The sequence below is a fragment of the Bombus flavifrons genome, chromosome 7, assembly GCF_040668555.2.
Source record: "Bombus flavifrons isolate JBK064 chromosome 7, iyBomFlav1_principal, whole genome shotgun sequence".
In the NCBI taxonomy this organism is placed as follows: Eukaryota; Metazoa; Arthropoda; class Insecta; order Hymenoptera; family Apidae; genus Bombus; species Bombus flavifrons.
Window position 1 is genome coordinate 7,808,312 of NC_138448.1, and position 23,023 is coordinate 7,831,334.

The 23,023-nt window shown below is 37.1% G+C and overlaps 1 protein-coding gene across 1 annotated transcript in view; it reads right to left on the reverse strand.

Annotated features, from left to right (window-relative positions):
• Positions 1-23,023, reverse strand: part of Cow (Proteoglycan Cow) — a 237,333-nt gene that overhangs the window by 89,366 nt on the left and 124,944 nt on the right. Inside the window, exon 2 of the mRNA XM_069117301.1 lies at positions 423-480. Coding sequence (XP_068973402.1) covers positions 423-480 — 58 coding nt within the window. The remainder of the gene's footprint in view (positions 1-422; positions 481-23,023) is intronic.

Sequence of the window (23,023 nt, forward strand, 5' to 3'; positions counted from 1 at the left end):
CAATAAATTTATTCTTCTATATATTTATATAGGATAATCATTTCAAAGAACGGGATTAACAAAATTCTGGTTATAGAGCAGTTAATTAACATTAATATCTCGAATCTGAATATTTTTGAATATGATATATTTTTGAATATTTATGAATATAATATTGAATCTGAGTATTTGTAAAATTCTTTCAAATTTGCTTCCAGCAATTCTATGATTTATAAAATATTCAATCTCTCTTTCTTCCTCTTTCTATGTCACTACACTGATTTTAAAATATAGATGTGATTAAAATTAATTAAATTAGAAGTTATCGGGGAGAATCCTAAATTTAGGATTAAAAATATTTTTTAACGAATACAACTACATCAAGCTCGTCTCGTTGTATACAAAGCTTTATTTTCATACCTAATTGAATATTCGATACTTACTATTTGGGTCGTGTATCCATCTTTTCTTATCGCCCACTTTCATTATACGCGTATCATCCTGTAACAAAAGAATATTTCCAATTAAAATTATACACCTGCAATATCCTTCTCCGCTCTATTTCGCTAATTTATTTATTTAAAACACCTCTGAAGGTATTTTTTCAATAATCCGCCGCGAGCACACGATTTTACATGAAATCCAATAATGAAATTCTCTTCATTGTTACGTAACAACGAGTAATCCGCGCTTTGCGTAATCCGAGGTTACAAACACGAAAATGATAACAAAGCTGGTCTGTAGTAAAGAGAAGGAAATGGAAGCAAACGGAACGATCGTTGCTTCCTTCGAGACAATTAAAGCAAAACCCATTTCCCGTTCCTCGAATTTTCATAAATCCTCCATGATCTTTTCTCGATGCAAAGTATGCGTCGTAAAAGCAGCGTACGCCGGCTCGCGAAAATATTCAAACACTTGTACAAACGTTCCATGAATATTTTACGTGTATTATACGGAACATTTTCAAAAACTCATTAACACTGCCACGACATTCGACTGTGATTATATCCGTAATATTAATAAGTTTCGCTATTCAGCAGGATCATCATTTAATACTTATTATTAAATACTTAGGATGAATATTCACTTTGTGAATTCATAGTATACATCTCGTAACTTCAAAATAAACAGTTTCAGACAAGACAGTCGTGTCTTGTTACAACATTAATGAAATTTTAAAATGTTTTATAAAACATACACGATATTCACATGAAAGTTTTCTATGGTAAGCGTTCAAATAATTTCGTGATTATATCTTGTTTAAAGTGGCATTCCAATGAAATATATATGGCACATTGGAAGATCTTCAAGACGTATTGAGATCAATGATCAGAACAAACTTGTTGTCTTGCATGCATTTTTAGATCGGTTTCAGAGAATTTACCAACGTAATCGTGACGCTTGTGTCTCGCCACAGTGACGATGAATCTATATGCATAATATGTGTCTATAATGTATGTGTATATAATATATGTCTATAAATAAAAATTTTGTATAAATGCTGAAATACTTTCACGAGAGAAAATACTGCAGCTCGCATTTTTAGCACGGCCGGTATCGAAGGTCGTATCTTGTGTCACGAGATTCATGGTTCAGCCTTGTCCTGCGCCAACAGTCTTTCGTCGAGTACCGCAACAACCTTGGTTGCGGTCGTGGGCGAAACGACCAACAACGATCGCTCATCACGTGCATAAAATTCAGGGTTGCGCGGTTAAAAACGAGTCGTTTCAAAGTTTAGGCCGAGGTCGTCCCGTGCTACCGAATACCAAGAGTGAAACGAAGGGATATCGCGAAATGCTCGCGTGATAGTTCATGTGCCAGTTTGCAACAATTCCAGGATAATATCTGAAATACCGAAGGAGAAACTGGCTTCATCATCTAGGCTATATTATTGCTGACCAACAGTTTCGAACGAAACTGAGTGGAGTTCGAGATCTTTCGACCGTGTTTTCCGAGAGGTTGCAGAAATTGGAGAGGTTGCGGACAAAATTCTGAGAGAGTGCTTGGTGAATTCAAAACTACCTTCTATAACTCGTGTTCTTTCTAGACATCGTTTGTTGTTTTATTTTTCTCCTTTTTCGATTTTCTATCTTTTCGTCCCTTTTACGGTATTGCTCGTTCCTTTGTTTCCCTGTTTTCTTTTTCGTTTGACGTTTTTTTTCTTCAATGAATCCTATTGCTGCGTAAGAGAAGAGAGTTCCTTTCATATTTTTCCCTTTTCGAGAACTGTTTGCTTCTCGAGAACTTCTTACGGGACGTTCGGAGGATCAATATTATGATCAATAGTATCGTAAATATTTAAGGTTCTCAGCATTATCGTATGTAAGAAATCCTCTAGACGATTAATGTAAATATATTGTCAATACAACGTAGAGGACCTCAAATATTGACAATAATATTGAACGTGTGAACGTTGCTTTAACGATTCTTATACTCGTTGCATTTTTACTTTACATTGTTTGCAGTTATTTCCCTAACTTCGCGGTACTACAACAATAGTTGATCAATTTTTCTCACTCAACTACCTCACTCTCACACTGTCCTAATGATATTCCACTGTGCACAAGGAAAAATAAAATGTAACATTTTTAGACACCGATTTACAATATCCATTTACCGAGTGATATTTTAATTTTCATGCAAATCGCGCCCACGCACTGTACGTGGCATTTCGGTGAAAAACGTTCGCGTACTCGCGTCCGAATCATCAATTTACCAGGCTTCCGTTAAAAGTCGATTTTTCTGCTACTTTCTGTTAAACATTCTCACTGCCGTGTAACGTTACATAACAAGCATTAACGCGTTGACTGCTGATGACTCAACGTTGACGTCATGACCTGGAAGGTGGGTGACGGCATGTTAGCGTCACGCGCAAATAGCTTTGAAATGTCGTAGGAAAGATCGACGAGTTTCAAAAGACAAATATTTTAGCTGCGGTGGAAGGCCACGCGAATTTCACATATTTTGTTCTGGCAGGCGCAATAAATTCAAATACACTGGCCGCAAAAAGTATTTGTACATACCATTAATTTCCAACGAAACACTTTTTATCAAGTTTCGCATTTCATTTTCATAGCATTAAATTTTTGTAGTCGCATGAAGGTACTATCAGATGATACGAAATGTAATATACCGGGTCTTAATTAATTACAAACTTTTGTACAAACACTTTTTGTAGTCACTGTAAATATACACCGTAGCAACACTTCATTTCCACGAAATATTATATCATATTTGCCCACTTATTTTCAAGAGGACGTGCATTTAAGGGGGGTGTCCTGAGCTAGAATGTTCTAAAACAGCGTTTTTTTGTTTTTTTTTTTTTTTAGAAGGGAAAGAAAGAAATGAAGTTATTGAATTTTGAGGTATGGTTTTATATATATTTAACGAATACAAAAAAATTTTTTTGAAGTAAAAAAGAAATAACAGATTTCTAAGCCTATTTCATGGGCTGCAGTTTTCGATCGATGGGAAAAATCCACCTCGTAATTCTTGACCGAAACCAAAAACCAAAAAAGGATTAAATTATTATATATTTTTCTTCTTGATGAACTAAAAAAAAAAAAGGCAGAAAATAGTGTGAAATTAAAAATGTTGGCGGGTTTAAAGAAAAAATGTTTTATAAAAAGAAAAAATAAACTTTAAGGTGCTACAACAATTATTTAAATACACTTTTTGAAGAACTTTTTTAGTTCATCGAGAAGAAAAATATATAATAATTTAATTCTTTTTTGGTTTTTCGTTTCGGTCAAGAATTACGAGGTGGGTCTTTCCCGCCGATTGGAAACTGCAGCCCATGAAATAGGCTTAGAAATCTGTTATAATTTCTTTTTTTACTACAAAAAATTTTTTTTGTATTCGTTAAATATATATAAAACCATACCTCAAAATTCAATAATTTCATTTCTTTCTTTCCCTTCTAAAAGAAAAAAAAATCACAAAAAGACGCTGTTTTAGAACATTCTAATTCAGGACACCCCCTTAAATCATTCGCATTGTTGAACATTGCTTGGATCACGAAACTTATCTCGATAATTCTAAAGAATTTAGCGAAGGAACGTGCATTACCGATGACCATCGTCAACGTGTTAAACAAGAGAGCCTCGCTCTCGTCGCGTTTCACACGAGTATGCAATTAGAACGGAATGATATTTTACAATTAGCAGGATAACGGTAGTTTCTCGAGCGAAATTCGAAGACACGAGGGGTGCCGCTTCAACTATTTCGCCGCGTTTCGGACTTTCAAATTGCCCTGCTGCGAATCGCTGCAAACGACGAGACTCGACACCCTGTAATTATCATCGGATGGAATAAGGAATAGCTTAGCTTGTGAAACGCGGCGCAACGTCGAATTTACTGCAGCTAAACCATCGTCCTCGCCTAGAAACGAATTCCTTGTCTCTGCGAGTAATTACAGTGATCGGGAACGTTGCTAATGCCGGCCCTCTCGAAATTTATTAGACACCCTTCGTGTATTTTAACAGGGGGCGTGAAGAACAAGACGCTTCCTTCTGTCATGATTTCCCTGACTCTTTGCCTTTGAAATCCGAATACATCTGAATGACTTTGCTATGAAAATTCTGGTCGCGTTTAACGGACGCTATTGATCATTGACATGTTCAATTTATCACTTATATTTCAAAAATTATCAAAATAATTTCTTTAATCTTCGTATAATAGTTTCAATTAATATTAGTATCACGCTTCGCAGAAAATATCTCCAAATTTTAACTTTAAATATTCTAACAACTAAAACCCATAAATATCTCAAATTGGTCCAAAGTGGACATATTGGGTTGGCAACTAAGTGATTGCGGATTTTGTCATTACCACCTAATGACAAAATCTGCGATCACTTAGTTGCCAACCTAATAGTTACGAAATTATGCTTCTCGTGTGTTAAACTGTACGTATTAACTGTCGTGTATTGACTTTTGTGTCTTCTTGAAGATTAATATTATTTATAACCAGAGTCGTAGAATATTTTTAAAGCGTGATAACGCGTGTGTGGTGTAAACGTGCAGTGAGCCACTGTATACCAAAGACATCGACCTTTTGATGAAATTACATCAGGTGACGCATTATTTATGAACGATTGTGTAGAACAAGATTTTCTTATGTCTTTGAGCGTCGATAAATATGGAGCGGACGACGAGTTTCCCCAAACGACGAGCGGAACACTCGGCATTCCGATTATGGAAATGTCCGTTTTCCCGTTGATCAATAATTAATCAGCGACGTAATCAGCTTTCGCGGAATCATCTCTTCTACAATGCATGGAATTATGTCGCTGTCAATCCGAAAATATGCAGCCGAATAATTCGGCCGCCTGCTGATCGAGAATTAATCATTTTATATGGGCTACGCCATTGTCATGATTCCCGGGCTGGTTTCGAGCATTCGAGGTATTAATTTCTCAAGAAATTACGTCAGTCAGCGGCCCATGTTGTATGCATAGTGAATTGCTCGGGTTCATGGCATTATTTTATTATTGATTAGAACTGAAACAGCTTTTCCAAAGAAACTGGGATCGGACAACTTTTTGGAAGAATTGGAATTAAAATTGAAATTCGTGGTTCAAGGAGAAAATTTTTGAGAAGAGTTTAATAATTCGCTGCGGATTCAAATGTTCATTATCTATTTTATGAGAGAAGAAATAATGTTTGTATAACATCGACGGATTTTTCATAAATCATTATACGAATTTTCTTGATTCTCCATTTTTGTTCAGCATATTAAGATCAAAAGAATCAAAGAATTAAATTCTTCCTTTTATACATACAATATATATTTTTGATCTGATTATTAGAATATATAAATGGTTCTTCCAATCGGGTTTATGAAACAAGATATACGATGAGGAAGGTTAAAGATATTTTCGTTGAAATAAGACTACGATAATGCAGATAGTCGCATTAGATGCTCAACAATGTTGGTTAAACAATGTGCCTTAGGTGCAACACACAATTGCGTTACATTAACAGCAACAACTTGTACCACGGACTTCCTCTAAAGCCTCTAAGAACTAATTACCCTACAAATATTAATACATAACTATGCCTCATAGAAAGCTACCTAACTTTCCGAGATTGAAGGTATTAAAATTACAAAGCAACTTACAAAATTATCACTGAATAATAAATACTACAGAAACAAAAAGGGTACAAAATGAAAGAGGACAGAAACTACAAACTTATCAAGAATTTCTACACATTCGACTCTCTCCTGGAGCAAAGGTTTAATTTCTAAAATTGTTAATACACATGATAGTGTTTAGATTCAGAAATTTAAAGTTGCAGAATTATATACTGAAATGTAATGTAAATAACAAATAAAAATTCTTTAATTACTCATCGATAAATTCCACACACGTTTGATTCTCTCCTGGTGCAAAGGTTCAATTTCTAAAATTATCAGTATGAAAGAATCCAGATTCACGAATTCAAACCTTTATTCACCACGCAGACCGAAACGTAAAATTTATATTCCCACTAAAAATTCTTCAATAAAGTAGTTTATAAAATTGTTCAATTAATTTCCGAAATTATTAATATCAAAAAATCCGGATTCGCGATATCAAAGCTCCATTCATCGCGTATACCGGAACGTGAAATTTTTATTCGCAATAAAAATTCTTCAATTCCTCATCGACAAATTCTACACGTGTTTCGTTCTCTCTACTGGAGCAAAAGTTTAATTTCGAAAATTATTAATACTATAGAACCTGAATTCACAAATTTAAAACTTTAGAATCATCGCGCATCTATCTACCCATCTTTCTATCTAGAATCATAGCGAAACGTGAAACATTTTTATTTCTAATAAAAATTCCTCCAATCATCTCGATTTCAAGATTTTCCAATTGCTCATCAATAAACTTGACACGTTCGACTTTTTACTCTATCGTCGAATGAAATTTTCGTGCTACTTAACTCTCGAGGCTCGTACGAGATCGCGTATCGATCCACGTGAATTTAACAAGGTCGTTCGCCGGATACACGAGGATCTCTTCCGAGGGGGTAGATGTGCGTCGTTTCAACTAGGTGCATAACCTCCTATCGCATCGTTATTCCGTTACTCCCGGTCGAGATAACGTGCCACTTTTCGCCCGACGCGAGCCGACTGAATTATTCGTCGAGCCGAAAATGGCCTTTCAAGTCTATGAAGAACTGCTTTTAGGAGCAGGTCTCACTCGTCTACGGTGTATGCATTTCCAGGCACATGCTCCCGCGTTAAACAGTACCGGATAACGTTTCTCGAGAGACGCGCCACGATTCTTCCGGTTTCATTCATCCCGTTACGCTTCTGCTAACCTTCTCGACTTTTTAAAGTGCTTGCATGATTTTTGGATATACGACGATTGCGCGCATGTAGAATGATTTCTCTCTGTTGGCTAAAGTTAGAACATTAGATTCGCTTTCTTATTTCGCTTTTTGTCGCTCGGAGAAATATTCGATTTTAATATAGCGTCGTGAAAATGAGAAATACTCGGAATCCGGAATGAAGAAATATCGTGGAATTTTCTGAAATTTAAAAACCAACGTAAAATAACTGAGAAAGACCGACAGATCTTAGTTCTTTGTAGCATCGAAGAACAGCATCTATCGGATGAGAACGATGTAAATCTATTGTCTAACGGTGAATATTTTCGTATGTAAATAATGAATTAAATGCAGCAAGTATACCAAAGCACGTAACCAAGAAACAAGAGAAAGAAGCAACAAGAAGGAAACAAGTCTGTTGGTACAAATTACAGCGCAGTGGAATAAGTAGAAACGGACTGTGTGTAATCAGACGGTGTTCTCAACGAAGAAACTCGAGAAATAACGGAGATGCAATTAGAAAACTCTTCAAATAACAAAATCTAACATCATAATTGCAATATTCCATGAATTTCTCGTTCTAAAAGTCATTCGTTTAATTTCCTGTTAATTAATTTCGAATATTTCCTAGCAGATTCTGTTTTCAATCTTGTTTCCTCGTTTCATCTCGCGCTCATCGCATCTGATTACATTCACCACTCGCTTCGTTATCATCTTGCAGGACAGGATATTAGTCTGACGTCAAGTAAGTCGAGACGATCATCATCAATTAACATGCTTACTTGAAGCTTGTTCTTCTATCAACAACGAATTTTTTTCCGTAAATCCAAATTCGAGACGCGAGCAAGATTTGTAAGAAAGAAAAAACGAAGGGGAGAATCTACGGAGGAACTGGGCCACGGAAGTTGGCCAATTAAGTGCCTTTCCACAGCTCTAGCTACTTGGTCTGAACTTGTTTCGAACCGCAAACGCGTGTCTGGTTTCCTTCCTAGGTAAACGACTCGTCGGCGAAACAAAACATTCCCGACGAATCCCTTGTTTGTTTTAGCCTTCGTTTGTCCGCAGCTAAAATATCTCGCGATGCAGTTTCGTTCGTGAAATTTTCTTTCCACTCGTTTGACAAACATTCTTTAAAATACGTATAACGATAAATAAGACAAAAAAATCTGATGTGGATTTAGCAAAATTATTTCCCATCGTCCGAGGACCCCTATAATATAGAGACTAATAATTTTTCACAACCAACAACATTTATTTTTATATGCCGGACGTAAATTAAGTATTACGCAAATCTGTGAGCATATTTCTCTAATAATTTAAAAGATGATATCCGGATAGAAATTTGTTTCAGCAAATATATTACAACACGCGTGGAGCTCTTTGCATCTCTGCACTGTTCAATTTTCAATAAATCACAAACATTCACACAATTACCATTAACTTCTTTACACCCAGTGACGAGATGATTTTTTGAAGAAAGATCAATCGCGTTATCTCATCTTACCCTATCAACGATTTCACTAATTTGATTAATTTCGTTAACAAGATTTTTCTGTTATTAACTGTTTTTTACTCCGAAGTTTTTCATATCAATGGAATATGTATATTTTCTACCATCCTTAAAGTATAGCAATGATACAACAATGCCAATAATAATAACGACATTGATATTCGTATTAATAGCAATAATAGCCAGCGTTACGCGGAAAATAAATGACATCGTATTACGAAATATCCAAACATGCGAAACATTGCACGACGTCACGTCGCGAGATATTTCGTGCACGGTCGCGAAACGTTCAAACACGATCCAAGAATATTGCGAAACGTCCCCTCCGATCTAGAGATCTTCTCTTCTGGTGGCTGGCAAATATCTCTTTTCGTCGTCTGGACGTCTAGAGAAATGATACGTGGAGGGGAGAGGGTTAAGAGAGGTTGGAGAGGCGCCAACTGGAAGCGTCCTGTAAAAATGGCCCTGTACGCGGAGAACGGCATCGACATTTTTATAAGTCGATTCCACGTACCACGTCGACCGTGTCTACGGTTTTCCGCAGAAGAGTTCACCGGAGAGGAAGGTGAAAACGTGTGTCTGGAAATTGTGCACGAGCTAATTGGGTCGGGAACTTTTCTAGTTTGGCGTTTTCGCGTTTCCACCCTATGATGTCTCGTGTCTCGCAATTGCTGGCTCCTCGTTTTGTTGGCTGCATTTCGTGCAGATAATCTACGATAGTTTAGAGATTGGATAAGCGTCTAATAGTTTGTCGAATTGTTCGGCATTGCCGAGGAATTTGGAAACGTTTCTCCTGTTAATTTCTCATTTGGTAAAGTGGTGATCTGTTAAAGCCAGCAAGACGTTCCAAGTTTTAGAATTGTCTCGATTCAAAGATGCTCTTCGGTTCATTTATCGTCATTGCTTGTTTCTGCGCATAAAGTCCATGTAAAAACAAATACGCAGACGAGATGTGCTACAAACCGACATATCGCGGTGAAAATGTAAAGCTTAACAAATGTAGACATTGACAATGAGCGACCAATTTACGTCGGATTTTAGCAGAAATATCGATTAACGATAAATATAGCAATGTCTACTATTCTTAATAAAAGCGTTCATTTACCGGTCACATATTTATTACGCGATATTATCAAGCGAGATAGCGATGTTTATTAGGCAATCTAAAATTTTAAGCGAAAATTGCACGATAGAAATGTGGAAAAACGTTGTTATAACTAGGAAGCTGTTCAATGCCAATGTAAAATATATCGCGATATAATAATACGCTAAAATATGACACAAAGGTATATCTTTACGCGGACGATGGTCGACTGATATGACACGAAAAAGACATTTATGTGACGCTGATACACGAGTCGTTCGAAAGCCATGTTCTGATTAACTCCAAAAATCGAAATAGACGAACGACAACAACGAACGATATTCTTTGAAATTAACTCTACTACTATAGTCTTCGCGTGCTATCTCATTATGATAAATAAATTAATGAAAATAAAATATCATTTTCCAGACGTTAAATATTAATCATGCGTCATCTGGATAACGCAAGATTAATAATTACACGAAAGTTGCGCATAACAATGAAAGAATTCTCGTCTGAACGAAAATATCGGCACAAATATCATCGTATTCTGAGCAGTTCCTCTTTAAACATTCAATCTGCAAAGCGACCCAACGGAACGATCAACTTTTTCCCCGCTATTAATACCTGCCCCTTTGCCTGCCACTATATTAAAAGTGAGTGGAACAGCGTCCGGGACGAGGCGGTCACCGTAAACGCGAAACTTTACCAATTAAGCAGACTGTCGCGCGCCTTTTCACTGTTATTCTAGGCTCGAGGGTCGGGCCTCGATCACTGCCTCGAAAATTCTGTGCCCCGTGATTATCCGCGGTCGTCATCGGTCATCGTTTCCCTCAAATTTACCCAGGATCGCCTACAACCCGCGCCCCTCCCCTATTTCAAACTATTTTGAAAATCCGGCGCTCGATATCGCAAGTGGTAGCAAAGTCGGGTTAGCGAAACGATGCATCAAAAATTTAATTATAGTGACACGATGATCGATTGTTTCTAACTTTCAATCATTTCCCCGTTGTAGTTTAATCTGTAAAATATAGTTTGTTCATGGCTTGTCTATCTTAATAGTTTTATCTATGATGGTAGTTTTCTGTCATAGTTTACGAAGCGTCAAAAATTAAATGACCGATTAGCTTCAAATTCCAGTGATGCTCCTCTTGCTATATAACGTTGTAAAATATAATTCGTTTATAGTTTGTTCATATCAGTGTTTTTGTTCTACCGGTTTATTTAACACGTTAACTGCCATGCTCGTTTTCAAAGAAATCTCCGTCAGGCCACGCGTACAGCAGTACCAAGCATTCTCTGCTAGATGCTCCCATCGATATTTTAGTAATGCGAATCGCTCAAGTGGTGGTCTCAAGAATGATCTTTCGTTTCATTTGTTCGCAACATTAAAACCACTAGCAGTTGTTGAATATAATGAAGGAAAGTGTGGTATAGATTATTCCGACCAAATGGTTTCTTATGCCACCACAATTAGAAAAGGAATCAAATGGTACAGAAAACTTGGCATTCAATTCTTTCTGGGAATTTCTGTTGTAAACGCTTTGACGGTTTACAAAATTGCAACAAGAAAAAATATAAATATTAGAATATTTAGACAATTATTAGTTGCAGAATTATTAGGGTTGTCTGAAAATACAAAAAATCCTTGTCTTCGACGGAGTCAGCATAATATCGCCGTTCGGAAAAATGATTCCGGAAGAAGCATTAGACGCGCTTACAAACTATGTTATGCAAATAAAAGACGTCGAATGGACCGAACAAAGGCACACAAAATTTGAAGAAAACAACTTATTGTCCAAATTGTCCCGACCAACCTCAACTATGTATAGAATGCTTTAAAGTTTTACATTCTAAATAATTTTTTTTAATAAACCATTTTCGTATTTTTATTTTATAACAATTCAACTATTATTACAATTAATTATTAATTAACAATTTATTATTATGGAATATCTTTTCAAATACCTACGACGATCCTTCGCAAGTAGTCAAATAAGCGACAGCCGAATATGGGTTACGTGGCCTGACCAGAAACTTTGCTGACACCCGAATATGGGTGTCGTGGCGGTCAACGTGTTAATTATAATCTCTTTTCTGAAAGATACCTCGGTTATCGAGTAAAATAGATCGTACGCGAAACAAGCGTCCATCGTTGGCAACCTAACGTAGTATAATTCTTCAATGAAATCGATATAAATGTCTATGAAGAAATTTTATCACATCTTCCTCCTCGAAGATGCTTAAGAAATCTTGTTAAATATTATTCTTACGAATCTTCCTTAAATTTTGTCTTTGCAGGTTGTTAAAAGTGTTGAGAATTTTGGATCTTAAATTGGGACACTAAATTTACACTTAGAATTTATATTAGAATAGTTATATATTTATTTGATAAACGATTTCAAAGATATTCATCGATACACACTTGCACGCGTCTCAGCACTTTCTTCCATACCAGACTGTTAACCGACTGAACAGTTTACATTCCTTTGTTTTCGAGACGCCGCACACACATACTTCCACACACTGATATTCATATACAAGTATCACTACTACGCAGCTAACCTAGTCTAGCACATAAAATTATACATACCTCAGTAAAAAGATTTTATCAAATCAGTTTAGAAACAAATTTAACTAGTACCGCGGTACTCGACGCGAGTCAGAAATATTCTCATTTCTTGTGATCCGATCTTCCGCAAAATTTTCTAAGAATAGAAACTAGTCGTTTCTCGACGATTTTTCGGTAAAATAATGGCGGTTGCCGGTGGATCTGCGCAAAGTGTCGAGAAGACGTTAAACCGGCGTTGCCGATAATCGGATGGAACTGTTCGGTGGCCACGTCCACCAGGACTCCGACCGATCGGAGCTGACTTAAGGCTTTGGCCACGTTTCAAAACCGTTTCGTTGCCCTCACGAGATAGAGTCGAAGAGATTTCTCCCGTTGGATCCTCTGCAATTAACCGAAATCCTTCGACCCTTTGCTCGGATTTATGATAGAACTTGGTGGATCCGATCGACCGATTTAATTGTGGGGTAGGTCAATGATAGAGATCAATTCTGTACGTGTACATTATCGTTCTATTTGGATGTTAGTTGATCTGTGGTAGAATTACGTTTGACTAAGACACTGTAGAGAAAAGAATCTATCCAATAGCTTTGTTTTCTCTTATTGTACGTATTTGATATTGAAACACGCAGGGAATAAAAGAACACAAGGGGGTTGAAAGTGCACGAAATTATAAAAGTTCACGAGCTTAATTTATCGAGCGGACTATTTCTTAGTTGGAAATAATGTTGATCAATAAATATTATAATATAATGATGTCTTGCGAATAGAAACATGATATAGTACATTCTAGACGTGGCAATTATTTCTGAAAGATGAAGAAAAGAAATTATTTCTGAATAGATGAATTATCACAGCCAAGATATTAGAACTCTAGTTAACGAGTTAGAAAATTTTAATCTCATGTAAAAAACATCTTGTTAGAACATTACGAGTATTTCATGCTCGTTAACACGAAAGCAAGATCTAAATTGTATCGTACAAAATTTTGTTCGATACACAAACGAAGAGAATACTCTTTCGTTAGAAAAATGACGGTTTCATCGTTTCCACATACTATCTTCGATTAGTTAATTTTTCCGCCCTGTGAACTTACTGATTCACGCTCCAATTACAGCCAACACCGAATTTTCATTTGTCCCAATTTAATCGATTGAATTACGGACGTGTAAAGGGCTATTTTCAGACACGGCGTACAAAGTAGTCGAAGATCTCTGAACGATGAAAGCAAGTCGAACGTGTATTCGAGAGCATTCAAGGTTTCGATCGATGAAACCGATGCAACCCTGTACCGATAGTTCGATGAATATCCGTGTCGAATTCATCCTCGTTGCTCCTTTTCGACTCTCGACCTATTCGCCAGTAGATTTGCTTTTACCCCAAAGAATATTTTGTTTCTGTCTGTTTCACCCTCTGTGTTCCACCACGATCGAGCGGTTCTCGATGTGCGATTTTGGAAAATCGCGTTGGATTTTCCACGGACTAGACCTAAACGGATTATTCTCGAGGATTTGCGCTCGTCCTTCTGCACTGCATCGAATCTGTGTCTTTCTGGATTATACGTATAGAAAGAAAATATCGATTTTTTCTTTTTTAAAGAGAAGAAAAATATTTTTTCGAGGGGCAGAACGATCATGAATTTCAGAGTAATTGTAAGTAACAGATAAACGAGCTTCCTACGTTATCGAATGAATTACACAGACTGGTGCAAGTAGCTTTGGTAATTAACACAAGATAAACAAAATTATACGTCACGTGAAAAGCAATTTAACTCGGATTAGCCCTTCACAAAACATCTTACTTTAAATCCCACAATTACCTAAGTGATTTATGGACGAGCTTTTCCATATACGTTTTCGACCAAACTGGACTAGTAACTTTGATAATTAACTCGAGATAAAGAAAATCACGCACCACGTGGAAACTAATTTAATTTATGTAAACCCTTGGCGAAACATGTTTCTTTAAATCGCACAATTACTCAAGCGATCGATCGACAAGTTTCTACATATACGCTTTCGAATAAATTAGATTAATGCATTAACTTTGATAATTCACCGAAGATAAAGAAAATTATACTTACATACGCGAACACTGATGTAACTGGAATTATCGTTTCGCAAAGTACATTACTTTAAATCCAACAATTACTTCAGTGATAAATGAAAAGGATTTTTCGAATAAACTGGATTAAATTTCACAATTAACCGGAGATAAAGAAAACTACAAATTGCACGAAAACCAATCTAATTTAGACGAGCCCTTCAGAAAACAGCTTGCTGCGAATCCCACAATTAGGCGATCGATAAACGACCTTTTGCATATACGTTCTCGCTCAATTTGATAATTGACTCGAGATAAAGAAAATTACACGTTACACGAAAACCAATCTAATTTAGACGAACCCTTCGCAAAACAGTTTGCTCTGAATGCCACAATTAGGCGACAGATAAACCACCATATACATATACACTCTCAAACAATTTGTTAATTGACTCAAGAAGATCATCACGTCCCACTATCCTTCAACAAAACTGCAAGATAAAGAAAATTATACGTTACGATACTTTCCACCAAAACTATCCCGACCTTTCCCAAACACCACCACCGACCCAATATTCTCCCAAATATCGAACGAAAATTGTAAGAACTGCTATCTCTGATCCAATATGTAACCAATCGCACGAACATCAAGTTACAAAAGTCAAAAATCATCCTGACCAACCGTTCTTGTTCCTCGGTCGAGTTAAGACAAACGAAGGACGAGCGGGGAAGGACAAAGTAAGTTAATTTGTCAGAGAGCAGCTTTTACGCGGAGAAAGGGGATTCCGTTGCCGTGGAACACAGCTGGACATGGGAGCATCCCGGAGGTAATGCATTTTGTAGCGGAACCGCGCGACATTCCTCCGCAATTCGGTCCACGGAGATCGACCACGATGACCTCTGGCCTCGTGCTCGATCAACCGAGGTTGCCCGCCTCTTCTCTTCTCTACGCCGGCCACCGTTTCGTCCTTCGAAACGAATCGATTTACTCCTTCGTTGCATTATCCTAGCACATCGACCGCTTTAGCAGAAACTTCGATTTCCGCTCGAATTCCGAACATAAAAGCATCCGAACGAGGTTAAGCCGAGATACTCGGTTAAGCTTGAACAGGTTGCCAAATGATTTATTGAGATTTATTTGAGAAATCTGGTTTGTTAAGGTCGGATCGAGGTTTTCGGTTTGGATACGTGCTTGCAGGGTAATTGGTTTGGAAGCGAAGATGGTTCGATTATCAGAGGGAGTTTGTTTCTGTTTTGGTTTTCACGTTCGATTTCTTGCGAATGGTCAAGGTTTTAGTTTGTCGTGGAGCAAGCAGAAACAGAGTTGGTGTTTGGTTAATGGGTCAATTTGTAAGTCCGCTCGCGTGGTTGTTAAAGAAGTACATGACGTGTAAAGATTACGTTGTAAAGTTTCTAAGCTTTGAAAATTTCTGGAAAAATTCTTGCATCGCAAAGGGATGAATTCTGTTGTTCAAAATGATTTTCTAGAGATCGTTCGAAATTCTAAAGGGGAACAATTTTGCTGCGTTTGGTAGAAACACGTGACTGGTGAAAACCATTGTATGGAGAAATGAAAGAGCTAGCGTTAAATTTCTTATCACCTTCTAATAGATTCCGTTTGTTCCATGTGACGGGTGAGTTACGTAAATTGTTACACCTGGATATCTTATTTTTCATTCTATGTTTTCATTTTCAATTTTCTGCCCGTACGTGGAGAAACGTAATTCGATATTTTGAAACATCATAACGCGTACATCGACGGAAAATAAAATTCTCAGGAAATACGAGCTAACAAAAAAGAAAAAAAAAAAACAACCGAGTAATAATCTAATTACGTGTCGTGCGAGTAATCGATACATACTGCGCCGTACACAAAGCCCGAAGAAATTATATTCTGCGCTTCATCCTCTAAAAACTTAATGGATAGCATCGCCCTGTCGCGTTTCGTATGCCACCCAGCCTAATACATACTATGCAAAAACGTGAATCAACGCGGCTCGTACTAGATAGATGCAAATATCTAAATCTATATGGCCTGTCTTTCAAGTGTTAAAATTGATCCAAACACGGTAGGCTGACAAATTAATTCGATGAATGTTACAAAACGTAGTAACTATTTCTACATTAGCAAAGAACAGTTAAACAATTACATAACACGAACAAAACAGATTCGTGACGTTTCAAGAAAATGTTTACCATAAAGTTGAAACCAGTTTAAAGTAATCACGCATACGAATAACAATTTTCTTATACTTTGTTCCAGCTTCAGATAGTTTCTCACATCAGTAAGAACACGCAGCAGCACGGTTAAATATCGTTACACAGACACACACATACTCAAGTACCGATACAATGATTACTCAAACACGTATCCTTTGTATTAGGTTGTTGGAAAAGTTTCTTTCGTTTTATAAGGAAATAATAGACGCACGATGCTTTGTGTTTTATATTAGTTTATTGAATTATGCAGGAACATAATAATAGAAATATAACGAAATAGATCATACGTAATTAAATAAAATAATATAAAACAGAAATTGTTCTTCATCTATTATCATCTTATGAAACGAAAGAAACTTTTCGGACAATCTAATATCTTGCGACGCTGCTAAAATCCAAACTCGAAAGCAAACGAGAGCCTGCAACCTTGATGACCAAAAATAGAGCGGATTAACCGTGTAACCTTCGAAGTTGGATGTGATTGTACCGACCACTTTCCATGATTAATACCCCGCGTGTCCCGCCAGGGTCGAATAAAACCGTCTATTCGCCACTGAATCGCGTTCCACTTTCCTTCGTGCGTCCGTTCAAGCGACTTTCGCGACCCCTCGCGAAACGATAAGCACGCTTTAATCCAGTCGCACCGGAAGAACGTGCGACGGCGCCACGCTGCAGTTAATTAGAGGGATTTAACCCTCGCGAGCCTTGACGTACGCTCGACGGCCAAGCTTTATTTATAAACGCGTACGAACAGGGTGGCTCGCTAAAAAATGCTGGCCCTGTGTTGGGATCGATAGGGATGCGACCGTGTTTCGGTCACTCGCCGCTAGAGGGACATTCGAAAGGGGAATCCTAGAGGCTGAGAGGGTTTCAACGAGGTTGGATCATCGATTTTTACGCGTGGCTCGAACGATCTCGGATTTTACAATATTTAGATAAGTTTGAGATGGAAGAAAGGAAGACTGGTTTATGCGAAATGTTTGTAAGTGGACGATTATGTGGAATGTTTTGTAGAATTAATCGAATTTTGTTAGATATTGATTTGTCGATTGCTCGACCTTCCTCCCGTACCTCGTGTCAATTTTTCACGCAAAGGGTGACGTTATACCGCCATTTGTAGAAAACTGGACCTAACACTACGTGACTTTTATTTTATTAACGTGAAATATAATATAATATGTACAGGGTGCGGTCGAATAACACGTACAAGTATTGGGCACGAGGTAGTTCCTTATGAAAGAATAAGAACAAAATATGGAATATAATTTTTTCATTTAAGGTTTAGTTTTCATGTGATCAAGCATACTTGGAAATATGTATATTTCGTTTTGATGAATGGAAAAACACGCGATAAGAAGGCGTGACGATATTTGTTATAAGAAAGACCCTATATTTCACTTCGCTGCTTCGTAATTATTGCACAATTGCGCACTCATTGCACAAGTTCCTTCAAAATGTAGCTAGACGTGTACGGCTTTGAATATCGAAATTTGCTGTGAACATGATGAAGAAGAGGCGTTGTGGCTTCTCCTCGTTTTTCTCTTCGTCGCAAGACAAAGTTAAGAACGGTAAGATCGAAGCGGTACGAAGTGGAGCACGTGCAAATGAAATTCGATTAAGCAGAATTCGTGCGGATGCATGTGAACGACGAGGGACAAAATTAATTATTCGTGTTCGTTGCACTCGTGTCTTATCGTTATGTCGATTTCATACAGAGATATATCAAGTTGTGAAAATAAGGGACGCGTTAAAATAAGGGTTGAAATATTTAAGTAATTTTGTTTGAAACACTCGCACTGTAAATTAAATAGAAATATTATTTTATACAATTGGATATCTCTGCGTGCGATATCAATCTCCTTCATTTCCGCCAAAAGTGTCCAAAGCTTTCGTTACAGATTACATCAGCAAGTTTGATGCCAAAAATATCATCGACGATTCTAATGGCTAAGAATTTGATATTCAAAAGATACCAAAAAGAAATAAAACTTTTTAGAGTATCCGATACTTCAGTATGCTGAAAGTTAGAACGACAATTAATCCCATTCGAAACTATCATTATCGATATTAATAGGCAGACTTTTCGATCCACAGGGAGCACCATCTTTATAGGGGTGGAATCGAGCGTGCGCTATTCCATAAGTGTAATGGGGTTGTCGTACACATCGCGAAGGGTGCCATGGGGCTAATGCTTTTACGCTTAATCCAGATTTATTTAAGTTGGATACGCTTGTAATCCGGGAACCCGGTCACCGGCCATCCGTCTTTCTAATCTCAGTTATCAGGCAACTGCATTTCGTTGCCGTTAATCCGGAATATACATCGGGCGCCCTTGTATTTTTCATTCTCGACCCTTACTCTGCCGATAAAACAGCGTCTTTCCCATTTTTCCTTGCACGTTGGAAAGGAATTCCGTTCCCAACGTTACCGCGTATTTCTTCATTTCGATCAATAGCACGTGATTATTAACAATATCTACCGAGTGTGACATTTTAAAGCGATTTGTCTTTCGATCGGTCATCGTATCCTCGGAAAAGTAAACGAAAACGATGGACAAAAACACTCTGTAGGAAGAAATGACCAATTTGCCAAGGTGCAGTAGAAACGATAAAGGGAATAAGTAAAAGTCTATCGTGGCAAGGAATGCTTAATTTATCGAGACTCCTATCGCATCGTTTTTGTGAAGATTGACTGATAGAAGAACGAGTGGATGAATTTTTAATAGAAAAATATATTGAAATAAGTACAGGTACAGTGTATGCTGATCCAGATCCTCACTCTTTCGGTGTTACAATACAATAGAATGTAATAGGGAGCGCGTTCATACATTTATAGCAAAGGACATTACCAAAGAAGTTAACTAGCTGAAAGCTACAAGAAACAGCAATATAAATCTACTTATAGTTCTTTTGTTTCTAGACCTTGCAACCCAAAACAACATTTATACTCAAGGGCACAAAAATATGGACCTCTCCTTCTTTTGAACTGTTTTGTTTGTTTCGCTAAATTCTATTCTCTTCGTAACAGCGGTTTCCATGTCACTGGCGTACAAAAAGAAAAATATGTAGAATTTTTCTTCAAGCAATTACTTTAACAGTTTTATTACAGCAAACATCTCGAAATACCAGCATCGCAAAGTACCTTCGAGAGATGGGATTCTCTAGCAAAAAGGATTCTTCGTTTCTAAAAGATCGTCTTTAGCTCTGTGGCTGCGATAACGTCGGTCAGAAGTTGATAACGTGAGAAAATATTATGCAATGCTCGAATGTTAAATATAGTTTGTAAGTTATAATTTGAATTAAAAATGGGAAACTCGAAAGAGGAGAAAAGAAGGAACATAAATTACGACTGTATATAGATTTTAATTTGATTTTATTAGATATCTATTGGAGGTAAACTGGGAAAACTGGAAATGACGTGTATTTTGGTCGCATTGTGTACAGGAGAAAGCCACGTAACGCGGTAATGCGTTCGCGGCGATATTATTTTCGCTGGAATAGAAATTGGGCCAGCCTCGCGACGAAGAAACGAAGAAACGCAGCGTGAAATTAGTACGAACGAAGAAATAACGTGTACTGTTCGTGCCGCTTGGAAGAACCGCGGATTAGAAGAACGAATTACTCAGACGGGATTTCTACGTTTTATTCGCCAACGGCGTATATTAGTATCAAACGTAACGAATTTCCTCGTAAATTGTAATTACAGTTGCAAAAGAAGATAATGAGTTTAATAATGTAACTGGTTTTTACACTTCCTTAATTCTTCGACTATCGTTTTTCTTTCGTTCGACTTTTATAATTTAAAATTACTATTGAAAGAACGCTATATAATATACTGTTGCAAAAATATAACTGTTAAATGCTGCAAAGATACAACTGTAGAGATGTGTAACTCACGAATCGACGCAACACGCGTCAGCAGCAACGAATTAGGTTAATTAAGTCTTGAACCTTTGTACTTCGATCTTCTGATTCTTTAACCTTTTATCTTAAAATATAGTGGACAGACGTCTAATCTTATCAGTAAATGAATTTCCTTTGGACAGTCCTTATGGGCCTGTGAGTAACAAGATGATTCGAAGGGTAACGAGTTAGGAGTATAGGTCAATGGAGAGTCAGACGTAAAGGGGAGTAGTCCCGTGTTCAGTGATCACCGATGGCGTGTTCCTGTTTTACGACATATCTAGTAATGGAGATACACGAGAAAATTTATCCAGAATACAAGATACAAATAGAAGCACCCGAATATGGAAAATTGCATTTATAAAATAGTTTCTGGTCTTTGATTTTTGAATTTACTTAAATAAATCTATTAACCTAATGAAATAATAATAATAAAGAATGAAAGACTTTCTTTCTTTTTTTACATTAACATGTACTAAACGTTCGCGTCATAAACCTCGAGTATTCTTTCGCTGCTGAATCTTCAGTACACGCTACGCCATTTGCATATTACTCATAAAGAGAATCGAATGCCAAGATTTATAAAATTTTAACTCTCGCGAAAGAAACTAGATTCTCGTATAATTCAATGAAAATTTTAACCAAATATATGGTAATAATACGAAATTCATGGTAGCGACAATCAGTCAAAGTATAGAAAATTTGAAGGATCTTTAAAGAAGAGAAGAAACGTATTTCCGTGACGAAAGATCGAACAGGTATACGAAAGGAAAATGGAAGACGCGTGACAGGTAAAGGAATAGGAATACAAAGAAATTGGGCGGTGTCAGGGAAGGAAGGGAACGGTAAATGGCGAAATGCGGGCAACTCGACGAGTTAATTGCGTCGGAGTGAGCTAATGTAGTGGATGTACATTATCCATAATTTACGCCTACCTCGTACTACCGCCAGCTTAACTGATGTAAAATGCTCGGTTATAATTTTCGCCTCGCCACGCCTCGAAAGATCACGCTTATTTGTGGCTTTCCCCTTCGAGAAGTAGGAATCGTGACTGCGAATACATCACGATCGTCCTCGTTTTCATATTACTGGTTTAAATCGGTGTCGAAGTAGGTTTCCACGTCGCTAAAATTTAGGAAGATGGGAAAATACCGTAAAACACTGGAAATAAATTTCAACAGAAAGCGATACGTTTGTCATTTTTCAAGAAATAATTGTTCTCTATCGATTCTATGATTCTTGACAGATCGTCTTGCTTGGACAGATGAAGTATAACAAACGAGTAACGATATAAGAATTTTAATTGCGCTTTCGCTTTGAATCCTAAATAGAATAAATCGATAAATTAATAATGGAAATACGTAAAGTAAGATAACTATGGAACCGTGTGAAGAATATGCGAGAAAAATATTGGGTTGCCAACTAAGTAATTGCGGATTTTGTCATTAGGTGGTTAGGAGCAGAAGTCAACAATCAAACGTAACAACAATCGATAATCGATCGAATCTAGTCCTAACGACTACCTATGATAATCATTTCTTCTCCTTTTCTTCCTTTGCGTTTGTATTGGAAATCGAGGCCAGCGTAGATCCTTCGGTCGATCGAGTCGATAAAGCTCGTTCCCGTTCGAATCGGTCACAAAGCCTTGAAACTTTCTACGACCATCCATCACGGACCGACTGCGGCTGAAACGACCGGTTTTTCGTCCATTTCGAATCCTATCCGCCTAGACAAATCGCGGCCATCTGCTTCTTCGACGTGCATCCGATAGGTGCGAGCGTTCAGTTTCTCTCTTTCAGTCGACTTTTTCAATTTTCCATTTTCACTTTTCCTATTTGCAGGAATTTTCAAGGTGCTATAATACATCGAAATACAAGATCTGCGGATTACAGTAAGTTGAATACACTACGATAAATAATTAAAAACGTATATATACTGGCAATTTTTGTTTACCAAGTGTCTACTGATGTCGAATTAATTTATAAACCGATATACACTGGTGAATAAAATAACTGCTAATAAAGAAGCTTCATAAAACAAGAAGACACCATAGTCTTATAAAATGGATTCATATTTAACAAGGACCACGAATAAATATAATATATACCACGGAATATTCATAAAAATTCATAGCGTCGAATTACAAATAACACGTGATACAATCGTTCAGCCAGTGACGGTTTTGCGAGCATACTTTCTGACGATTTTACAAGGAATCTATATAAAAAGATTTTGTTTATTACCGCTAGAACTACCGATAGTTAAGATAAAGCTATTGCTACTAAAACCAGTCAAAATGACGGGACTTTAAAAAATATGTAATAATAGAATATTTTTATATTTATTGATCTATTACTTTCTTACAGAAGGAATTCCATGTTATGTAGTACATTT